General features: G+C 60.9%; 1 protein-coding gene across 1 annotated transcript; it reads left to right on the forward strand.

The window, feature by feature from the left end:
* Positions 1-2,685: 2,685 nt before the first annotated feature.
* Positions 2,686-9,766, forward strand: GBX1 (gastrulation brain homeobox 1). Its single transcript, XM_036406630.2, has 2 exons — positions 2,686-3,478; positions 8,983-9,766. The coding sequence occupies exons 1-2, from the start codon at positions 2,686-2,688 to the stop codon at positions 9,504-9,506; spliced, it is 1,317 nt and encodes a 438-aa protein (XP_036262523.2). The 3' UTR covers positions 9,507-9,766.
* The last annotated feature ends 932 nt before the right edge of the window (positions 9,767-10,698 follow it).

The following is a 10,698-nucleotide window of genomic DNA, read 5'->3' on the forward strand; positions in this document are numbered from 1 at the left end:
AGACACAGCCCAGCCCCAGCTCCCTCAGGTCTCCAGCAAGGTCACTGAAGAGAGCAGCTTCCTGCTGCTCTCAAACACCTTGCTAACCTGTCTGCAGCTGTGAGGTGTGGGTTGGTTACACAGAAAAGATTCATCGAACAAGTGATCAAATTGTATTTGCTCAGGGGTCAGAAAGCTGCTTGCACAGCCTGATCTGGGCCCTTTGGAGTGCAGCCTCGAGATCCAGTAACACAGGGCTGAAAGTGAAAACTTTCTCCATGGTCTGAGGTGCTCTCATGGCAGGGAAGGGACACAAGCTATGTGCATTGAAGGTAACTCCAACCTGAACCTTCCTTTACCACCGACATCTGGTGGATGAGGCAGGAGAGCTGGGGCAAGCACAGACAGAACCTGGATGCTGACCAGAAGATCTGGAGCCACGTCCCTCATTGTGTCACAGACCTGGAGCCATGTCCCTCATTGTATCACAGACCTGGAGCCATGTCCCTCATTGTATCACAGACCTGGAGCCATGTCCTTTATTGTGTCACAGACCGGGAGTCATTTCCCTCATTGTGTCACAGACCTCGGGCCTTGCCCCTTGTGTCACAGACCTGGGCCACGTCCCTTATGGTGCCACAGATCTGGAGTCATGTCCCTCATTGTGTCACAGACCTCGAGCCATGTCCCTCATTGTGTCACAGACCTGGGCCATGTCTCTCATTGTATCACAGACCTGGAGCCATGTCCCTCATTGTATCACAGACCTGGAGCCATGTCCTTTATTGTGTCACAGACCTGGAGTCATTTCCCTCATTGTGTCACAGACCTGGGCCATGTCCCTTATGGTGTCACAGATCTGGAGTCATGTCCCTCATTGTGTCACAGACCTGGAGCCATGTCCCTCATTGTGTCACAGACCTGGGCCATGTCTCTCATTGTGTCACACACCTGGAGCCACATCCCTTTTTGTGTCACAACTGGTCTCCGCGGTGGGATTCACCCAAATTCTTGTCACTGCCATATTCCTTCCCACCATGGAATCTGGGCCCTAATCCTGGACTAGGGGCCACAGCCAGTTGATGACCTGCAAAGATGAGCATCTCTCACTCTCTCAGCAATCTAAGGGCAGGAGGTGTCTGCATCAGAGAGGTGACAGGGATCCTCTGTGCCAGGCCTCAGTTTTATTATTCAATATCTGAGCCTGGATGATTGTTTTACCGTTGGTTTCTCCACACCCATTTCCCTGACTTGGAGCAGGGCTTTTCTTGCTGTGGAAGGATGAATCTTTGGGACCACAGGGATGTGCCACAGAAAAAGGCACAAAAGACAAGTGTCAAACCACCACAAAAAGAAAGAAAGAGGAGGCTGTGTGATGTCATATCTGGGCCCCGGGGATTCAGATTGTGCCTGTTTAGTGGAGGAAGGCTGAATACCCCACTTTGAGCACAGTGGGCCCATTTTGCCTCACATAAATGCTCCACACAGGGTCCAAGTGTCCAACTCCATGGCTGGGCTGTCATGTTCCACAGAAAACACACACTTCCAAGTGGTGTTCCAGACATCCTCAGGGACAAAGCAGAAGGTGATGGTAGAGAAATCCATGTGTTTACACAGATATCGATGCCACCAGGAGCCTGGGTAGCTAAGCAGCCAGGTGTGCTGCATCCCTGGTCAAAGGGGAAATGCAGGCAGGAACACACAGGGCACTTGAGAAGAGGAATACCCATAGGTGAGAGCTAGAGGTCTGGAGTGTCACTGTGCCACTGAAACTGCAGCTGGAGTGAGCATAGACATGACTCCAGCTTGCATTTCTTGGCTTCCAAGCACTTTAAAAATCCTGATCCTCTTCTGAAGCTGGGCTTCAGTTTGCCTCCTGCAGGTCTGGTGAGCAGCTCTCTATAGACGGGACAAGAAAGTCCTGTGTTTTAGCGTGGGGACTCCCCACAAGGGGCAGGCGATGTTCCTCCGGACACAGCGAGCACGGCGGAGCCGCGGCTCGGGAGCTTTCGGCTCGCACGGCTCCCGCCTGCTCTGCAGATGGAGCGATGCGCGCCGGGGCCGCCACCGGGGCACGAGTCCGACACGCGGAGTGCGGGGGAGCGGCGAGAGGGGGCATTGCAGATACCCCCCATCCCACCCTGACCCCAGTGCGGCTGCGGGCGGCCCCGCTCTCACCGAGACCCCGCTCCGAGCCGACAGCGCTCCAGGGCCGAGAAAGGCGCACATCCCGACCCTGCCCCGGGGTTGCTCTCCCCGCGCCCCGTTCGGGCGGTCTGCGGGCACGGCACGGCACGGAACGGAACGGGGCTGCCGGCGCCTGGCCAGGGCCGGTCCGTCGGGGCGCTGGAGCCCGCCCTTCGCTGCCGTCCCCGGACCACTCCCCGCGGGCTCGGCCATCCGGAGCTGCCTGGAGGGCCCGCTCGGGCCCGGTTGCGGGAGCCCCGGTGGTGCCGGCGGAGCGGAGCCGGTTCGCCCCGTCCGTGGGCCCGGAGAGGGCTGTGCGGAGAACGCGGCCCCGTCCCGTCCCCACAAAAGCACCCTTGTCCTGGCCCCGTAATTGCTAATCATCAATCACCATTAATAACAGCTGATGAGGCGGGAGGGGGAGGTGCCTTCCCAGGGGCCGGCCGCGCCGGGGGAGCGGGGCGCCTTGCCCCGCCGGAGCGGGCGCTGAAGGAGGAACTCGACCGTGATGTGCAGAAGATGGATGAGAGCAGAGGGCGACACCCCCGCCCGCCTCTCCTCCCCTCCCCTCCCCTCCCCTCCCCTCGGCGGCCCGGCCCGGCCCCCCCGCGGCGGGGCGGGCGGGCGGCTCCGAGCGCGCCTCCACTCCGCCGCGCCGAGACAGCGAGCGGGCGGGCGGGCGGCAGCTCTCGCCGGGCGCCGGAGCCCACGGGAGCCGGAGGGCGCGGGCCGGGGCCGGGGCCGCGGCGGCGGCGGCGGCGGGGCCCGGCGGGGGCGGGATCGCGGCGAGTTGGCGGCGGCCCGAGCTCGCCGGAAAGTTGGTGCCGGCTGAGCCGGAGGCGCCCGCTCGCCATGCAGAGACCCGGCGGCCAGGGGACCGCCTTCTCCATCGACTCGCTCATCGGGACGCCGCCGCCGCGCTCCGGGCACCTGCTCTACACCGGGTACCCCATGTTCATGCCGTACCGGCCGCTGGTGCTCCCGCAAGCGCTGTCCCACGCCCCGCTGCAGTCGGGGCTGCCGCCGCTGGCCCCGCTCGCCTCCTTCGCCGGCCGCCTCACCAACACCTTCTGCGCCAGCCTGGGCCAGGCCGTGCCCTCCATGGTGGCGCTCACCACCGCCCTGCCCAGTTTCTCCGAGCCCCCCGACGGCTTCTACCCCCCGCAGGAGCTGCCCCCGCCGCGCGCCGCCCCCGACACCGGCTGCCGGCGCGGCGCCGACGGGCTGGAGGCGGAGGAGCTGCCCCCGGGCCGCGACAAGGGCCCGCCCGAGCCGCCGCTGCACTTCCCGGACCCCTTCCCTGGCCTGGCAGGTAAGAGCGGCGCGGGCCCGTCCTGCCCGGCGGGGAGCGGCCGCCCCGCATCACCCGCAGCCCCGCAGCCCGGGGAAAGCTGCCCGCTCCTCTCCGCCGTCCCGGCGGCACCGGAGCCGAGTGCTGGGACCGGGGCGCGGCGGGCAGGACGGCGGGGCAGCCAGCGGGACCTGCCCTCGGCTGCGCTCCCGGCCCGGCTCGGAGCACCGAACCGATTCCCCTCCGTCCCAGGCCCGGTCCGCAGCGTTCCCGGGTTGGAGTCAAACTTCGCCTGCCTCGGCCGGGCCGCGGGGCGGGAGCGGCGGGAGAGCGGCCGGTCATGGCCGGGCCAGCCGCACGGAGCTCTCCGAGGTCCTGGCACTCGGCCCGGGGCGAGCGAGGCGGAGGTGGCGGCCGTCCCGCGGCTCGCCCCGCAGCTCTCCCCGCCCGCACCGATCTTGGTCCCGGTCCCCGTCCCGGTCCCGTTCGCTCCGGCGGGGGCTGCGCTGTCCCCAGCGTGGCGCGGCGGCCCGGGCCGGTGCCTCCCGGCGTCGCCGTGCTGCGACCACCGGCTTTCCAAAGTTTCCCCCGAGCCCGCCCCGCAGGGCCCACGGCGGAGCAGCCCCGCTCTCCTCCGTCCCGGCCGCCGGCTCGGCACCGGCTCGGCCCGACGGGCGGGCGGGCGGCAGCGCCCCTCCCGGGACCCCCGGTGCGGACGGGAACGGCTCCCGTCGGGGTCTTCGCCTTTGTGCGCTGCGACCGCTCCCCGAGAGCGCCGGCACGAGCCTCGGAGACTTGTTGCTCCGTATTTCTCAGCCAGGTCCAGCACCCAGCTCTTCTCCCCGGGTCCTGCAGCACGGGCCGTGAGGGGTCCCTGCGGCAAGACACAGACGAGCCAGCTGCTGCTTCTCTGGGGCAGCCTCTCCTGAGCTGTCTCTCCTGGCCGCTCCCGGGATCCACCTTTGTCTCACAGGCTTCTTGGCATGGATGTGTGCTGAGAATCTCTGCTGCTTCTTGCAGTGCTTGGCTGTTTGTTCTCCATCCTCTCTTCAGTCTCTCCTGGGTAAGCCCCAGGAGAGTGCCTTCTTTGCCGTGCCTTGTTCATCCCTCAGAAAAGCATTTCACTCATCAGGTACCCCTTAGACTTCTCACCCCAGGTAGGACAATGGGGGCATTCTGCCTCCCCCTTCCTGTGTGGGTTATTGGGTGCTCCTCCGGTGCTCCCTGGCCTCTGTGCTGAGCCAAAAGCCCAATGCAATCTTACATTTTTGTGAAAGTCTTCTCAGGGCAGCACTGCCCTGGCCAAAACCAGGTCTATACGGCCTCACCTTTCCCATCTGTGAGCAGATGAACTGCATTGTGCTTGATCTCCCTCTGCGGCTCCTCCATAACTGAGCCAAATATGTTCTCTCCTCCCAAGGGACTCAGATGAACTGTCCCAGACTGTGGCCACTTCTGAATCCAAGAAATCTTACCTCTGAGGCTTTTCCTGTTGCAACTGGCTGGTATGATGGAAGGGAAGTTGTCTTGCTCCAGCTGTTCATCCCCTGCTGCCTCTGGGCACTGGCTCTGCTCTGGAGCCATGAGAGGTGCTTGTCCTTCTGCCCAGGCATGTGCCCATGTGGACCCAGTTCTGTGGGCTGCTTTGCCCAGGCCCAAGAGGAGTTGTCAGGCCAAATGTGCCTGCCTTCTCCTTCACCTACTGCTTCTCCTGGCTGTACCAGACAAAACTGGAGATGGACAGTGGGGTTTGTTTAACAGCCATCTTAGAGGAAACTCAGGAGGGTTATTGTGAGCTTTTTCCAGTACTAAGGAATAGAAAAATGATTCATGTCAACAGGAGTCATCAAAAACTATCTATAATGCAGTTTGTTCTTGCATCCAGTCTGTGGCCCTGACCAAAAGCAGTTGTCCAGGGAAGACAAGAGAGCACAACTTGTTTAGTGGTCAATTCTAAAATGATACTTCCCTCACATCCAGCCATCTGCACATCAGGGACTTCCTGTGCCAAGTGTTCTTTCTGTATATTTAGTAAACTTCGACTAATTTGTTTTCTGTGGCCTTATCTAATCTCCCCTGGAGTCCACCAGAAAGGAGGGATAACCTTGACATCAGCCACATCAAGATGGCAAGATGTTCCACAGATTTTTTTTACCTGTAGAAGAACCTTGTGAAGAATAAATGCTCCCTTTTGACAGTTTTGCTGACATTTAGTGACTTATACTCTGGAGTGACTGCTGCTGTCCCTAGGCTCTGTTGGTATCTCCATGATGCAGGTGTCTGTGGACACAGGATCACTTGCATCCTGGATCTGCCAAAGGAATTAATGCACTATTTTAGGACTTCTCTCTGCATCCACTGGGTTTGAAACTTGCTTCCAGCAACTGCCACCCTTCTTGAGCAGGGAGAGGCAGGCAGGGAAACTGGTGGTGAGAAGCAGCAAAGCTTGAAGTCTGGTTTATTTCCACAGCTGCCACAAAGGTATGACCCCTGGTGTAAGGGTACTTAACATCCCTAGCTCTCCACACCTCTTGTGAGAGCAGGTTTGTTCCTGAGCTGTTCAGATCTGCTCTGAGATTCGGGCAGAAGTCTGAGACTCTTCCCTGGTTTGGTGAAGTGACAGTACATTCAGTCAGGGACAGGGTGAAGTTTCTGTTTCCCTTACCAACACAGGGCTCATCACAACACCCATTCCTGACCCTGCTCTTCCCGATGCTCCCCTGGCAGCTTTGTCACCTGTGACACTCAAGTCTCTTCACCATGCTTTCCACATCCATAATCACAGAGTTACAGAATGGTTGGGGTTGGCAAGGACCTTTAAAGGCCACTTAGTCCAAGCCCCCTGCCATGGGCCGGGACATCTTCAACTACACCAGGTTGCTCAGAGCCCTGTCTGACCAGGCTTTGAGCGTTGCTGGGGATGTGCTATCCACCACTTATCTGGGCAACCCAGTGTTCACCACACTCATTGTGAATAATTCTTTCTTATACCTCATTTAATCGACTCTTGTTCTATCACAAGAGACTTTAAAGTCTCTTTTTGTCTTTCTTATAAGCCCTCCTTAAGAACTGAAAGGTTGCAGTAAGGTTTACCTGGAGCTTTCTCTTCTCCACACAGAACAACCCCAACTCTCTCAGCCTGGCCTCACAGCAGAGGTGCTCCAGCCCTCAGAACATTTTTGTGACCCCCTTTGGACTCTCTTCAATGTCTTTGACAAGATCAATGAACAGCTGTGACTCTGTGAAAAACAAACCAGCGGGTCGACCCTGTTCTTCATTTACTGCTTCTCGTTGATTTTTCAATCATGATGCTTTGCTTCACGACAGCTTCACTTCATGTTCAAAGGCCTTGAAAGTCTCAGTACACCCCACCCACATGGGTGGGATCCCCTGCCTTCATTCCTTCCTTGCTGGTGACATAGTAGGTGACTAACAGACCAATATACCAATTTTCTTTGTGAACACATCCAATGTAGATTATGTTATCAAGTAGTTCCAAGTTCCTTACTGCAAACCCAGCCATTTTATAAGACACAAATGTGAGAGTGCTCCATTTAAAATTTGGAGTCTGGTTCAGAAGAGAGTATTCAGAGATAGCACCTGCTTTGCAAACCATCATGTTGCTCAGTCTTTTCCAGCCTCCTGGGGCACAGCCTGGGCTGACAGGAGCAAGCTGCCCTACGAGCACTGTTTGCTGGTGTGGCTGCTGGGATGCCATCCTCCATCCCTGGGGAATTGCAGTGCCAGGGCAGGACCTAAACAGCCCTTGGGGAAGACACTGAATTCCTCATCAGAGCTCTCTTACCTTGCCAGGCCCCAGGCTCCACCAGGGAGAGCTGGTACACAGAAGTGACAGCTCTTCTTTTCTTCAGCAAAGTGCTTGCATGAGGCTGTGCAACGGCAGCCAAAGTGCTCTTGCCACCTGCTGCTGATCCTCAGCGCCACGGGCACAAAATCTCTGGGTCTTTACCCTCTATGCACATGGGAAATCTCTTCCCCTACCCCTGACCCTATACTCTGCAGCAGGATAGAGATGAAGGTGCTCTTTCCCACTGTAGGAAACAGGAAGAGCAGGGAGAAGATTCCAGATCTCCAAAGCCTGCTCTCAGGAAGCCGCAGGCTTGCTGCAGGACTGACAAGGGCTGTGGGAGCTCCACAGTCACCAGGCTACCAGCAATGTCTTCTGGGCTCGAGTAGTCTCCTGTACTGTTTGTGTACTCAAACCCTGCACTGCCAGGCTTCTGAGGGCGTTCTGCCTTTGCCCCTGAGGTGAGGTAAGGTGGCAGCAGCCCAGGGGCCCTGGCTGCATGGGCCAGTACCTGGACATGTTTAGAAGTTTGGAGAGCTGCTGCTTCTCCTTGTGCATGTTGGATTGTATAGAGCAGCAGTGCTTCAGGACAGCTCCTTCCAGCCGTGATTACTGCTCTTGGCTCAGACTTGAAGAATTTTCTGGTCTCTTCTAGTCTCAGCATCACAGAAAAGCTTTTTCACCTGCTTGTGCATAGCTGTGGGTCCTCCCTTCATGACCCCTGTCTGTGGCTGAGAGCATCTTCTCACTTTGAGCCCTTCTGCTATGGAAGGGACTCTCTTCCAAACCTCTTTCCTCTGTCTCCCACCGTGTCCTCCCTTGCTCCATGGCTGTTTCATCCTTCAGGCAGCAGTTTGGGACACAGGAAGCTTGCAAGGAAGAGATTCATACCTCAGTACCCTATCAATATCCTCAGAGGCATCTTAGCAGAGGTGTCTGCCATGATCCAAGCACTGCATTCTTCCTGCCTGCTGGCCTGGGAAGAGGTGAGGTGCTGTCTGTTGGGTGATGTTGGCAGGTTCTGTCCTGCCCCTCTGCCCACTGCTGGGCATAGCTGAGCCCTGAGCATCGGCTGCCTCAGCACCTTCCTTGTTCCCTGTCTGCTCTGGTGCATCCTTGGATTAGGGAGGGAGAGCCAGAAGTGGGGCCCCCATATCCTGTAGAGCCCTACAGAGAGGTTTGCTGGGCTGGAGCTGGCTCTGGATGCTGTTTCCAGTTCTTCAGCTCTTGGCTGGCTAACAGCATCGATGGCCTGGTGCCCTGGGAAGAGACAGGGAGGGCTGAGCTGAGAGACGAGGTATGGGCGTTCTATCCTGTGCAGAGATCCAGACAAGCCCTGAAGTGTTGTGATGTTCTCCGCTAGACCGAGACCGTGGTGCTGCTACGGCTGGGCCGGGGATGGGGCAGCTGCTGCGGGGGTCAGAGCCCGGCGTGGCTCTGTCGGCGCTGCCCCTTGCAGCCGGGCGGGCTGCGGGGACAAGGGGCCCGCCAGGGGAGCGGCTGGCGCTGCCCGCAGCGGGACCCGGTGCGGGGCCGGGGCCGGGGCTGCGGGACGCGGTGGTGACGGGCTCCGAGGAAGCGGGGGGAGCTGCAGCCTCCCGCCGGGGAGCGGGGAGAGCTTTCCCCGCGGCTGGGGGGCTCTGGGAGCGGAGGGGCCCGGGCGGGGTGCGGGGTGCGGTGCGGGGTGCGGCGGGCACTGACGCTGTGTGCCCCGCAGATGGGAAGGCGTACAGCTCCGACGAGGAGAAGCTGGAGGTGAAGTCGGCGGCGACGCCGTGCAGCGAGCGGGAGGAGGAGAGCTCGGCGGGCGAGAGCGAGGAGGAGCCCTTCCTGGACGGGGCGGCCGCCAGCGCCGCGCTGGGAGCCAAGGGCAAGGGCAAGGGCGGCCCCGCCGCCGAGCAGCCCCAGCCGGGCTCCGGGGCCGGGAAGAGCCGCCGGCGCCGCACGGCCTTCACCAGCGAGCAGCTGCTGGAGCTGGAGAAGGAGTTCCACTGCAAGAAGTACCTGAGCCTGACGGAGCGCTCGCAGATCGCGCACGCCCTGAAGCTGAGCGAGGTGCAGGTGAAGATCTGGTTCCAGAACCGCCGCGCCAAGTGGAAACGCATCAAGGCTGGCAATGTCAGCAACCGCTCCGGAGAGCCCGTCCGCAACCCCAAGATCGTGGTGCCCATCCCGGTGCACGTCAATCGCTTCGCCGTGCGCAGCCAGCACCAGCAGATCGAACAGGGCGCCCGGCCCTGAGCCCGGCCGCGCTCCCGGACCCTGGGGCGGGCGGCGGCGGCGCTCCCCCTCCTGTGTACATGTCCCTTATTTATTCCGTGTAAACTCTGTACATACGGCAGCGTGTCCTTCTGTCCGTGCCACGGGGAGTGCGGCCGCCTGGCCTCGGGCCCTGGCCGCCCGCTGGGCCGGGCTGAGCCGGGCCGGGCCGGGCCGGGCCCTCGCTGCCGCTGGCGCCCGCCCGTGTATAGCTGTGATTTCAATAAATTATTTTCTATGGAGCAAGACCACGTTCTTCCTCGCTGCAGGAACGGGGGTCCCGCGGCCCCGGCCCGGCGCGGGCAGAGGAGAAGAACGGGCACGGGAGAGGGATGGGAACAAGGACAGGGACAGGGACAGGGCAGGGGCACGGGCAGGGGCACGGGGGGCGGCGGCGCCGAGAGGCGGCCGCGGAGGTCGGGGCGGCAGGGGGACGGGGAGAAGGGGAGGCTCCGGGGCTCACCCGCCCTCGGGCGGTGCCGGTACCGGGGCCCGCGGAGCCGGGGCCGTGCGGGCTCATTGCAGCCGCTGCTGTGCCGGTGCAGAGATACGGGAGGGAGAAGAGGATGGGGCGGGCCGGGAGGCGCCCCGGAGCGTCCCCAGGCCGGCCCTCCCGCCGGCGGAGCCGGGGCCAGGGCCGGGGCTGGTTCGGGAGTGCCTCCGCAGCTCATCCCGGGCTGGGGGAATGCGTGGATGTGTGTGTTCTGCTGCCGGCTCCCAGCACGGCTGCGGCCCCTGCCCCGGCCCGGCTCCCTGCGCTGATGCCCTGGGACAGGGGCAACAACAAAAGCGGCTCGCACATCCAGGCCAGCCATTCTCTGCTCCTGAGAGCTGTTGCAGGAGATGCTGCCTCCGCAGCCAGACAGCTCGGATACTGAGCCGAGCCCCAGAAGCCCATGAGGACCCAGCTTTGCACAGGCCACAGCTGCACGCCCAGTCCAGAGCACAAGGGCCGCGGGGCTCCCTGGGTGTCCAGCCTGGGAAAACTCTGCTCTGGTGTGACAAACACCGGTGAGTCCATGGGGCGGGGCAGCTCCCGTGCCTGTGCTGTGGTAGCAACACCCATTGCAGTGTCACCAGAGGTTCCTGGAGAGGGGAAGGGCTCTCTCCAAGCTTTGGCTGGGGCACCAATTGCTCACAGGTTTGATAGGGAGTTTGGGTCACAAACAGTCCA

Source organism: Molothrus ater, chromosome 1 (assembly GCF_012460135.2).
Source record: "Molothrus ater isolate BHLD 08-10-18 breed brown headed cowbird chromosome 1, BPBGC_Mater_1.1, whole genome shotgun sequence".
Taxonomy (NCBI): Eukaryota; Metazoa; Chordata; class Aves; order Passeriformes; family Icteridae; genus Molothrus; species Molothrus ater.

Bases quoted from the DNA above. Each gene is read 5' to 3' on its own strand.
- GBX1 (XM_036406630.2), top strand. From the start codon at position 2,686: ATGGATGAGAGCAGAGGGCGACACCCCCGCCCGCCTCTCCTCCCCTCC. The intron at 3,479-8,982 runs GTAAGAGCGGCG...TGTGCCCCGCAG, and splicing joins CCCCTTCCCTGGCCTGGCAG to ATGGGAAGGCGTACAGCTCC.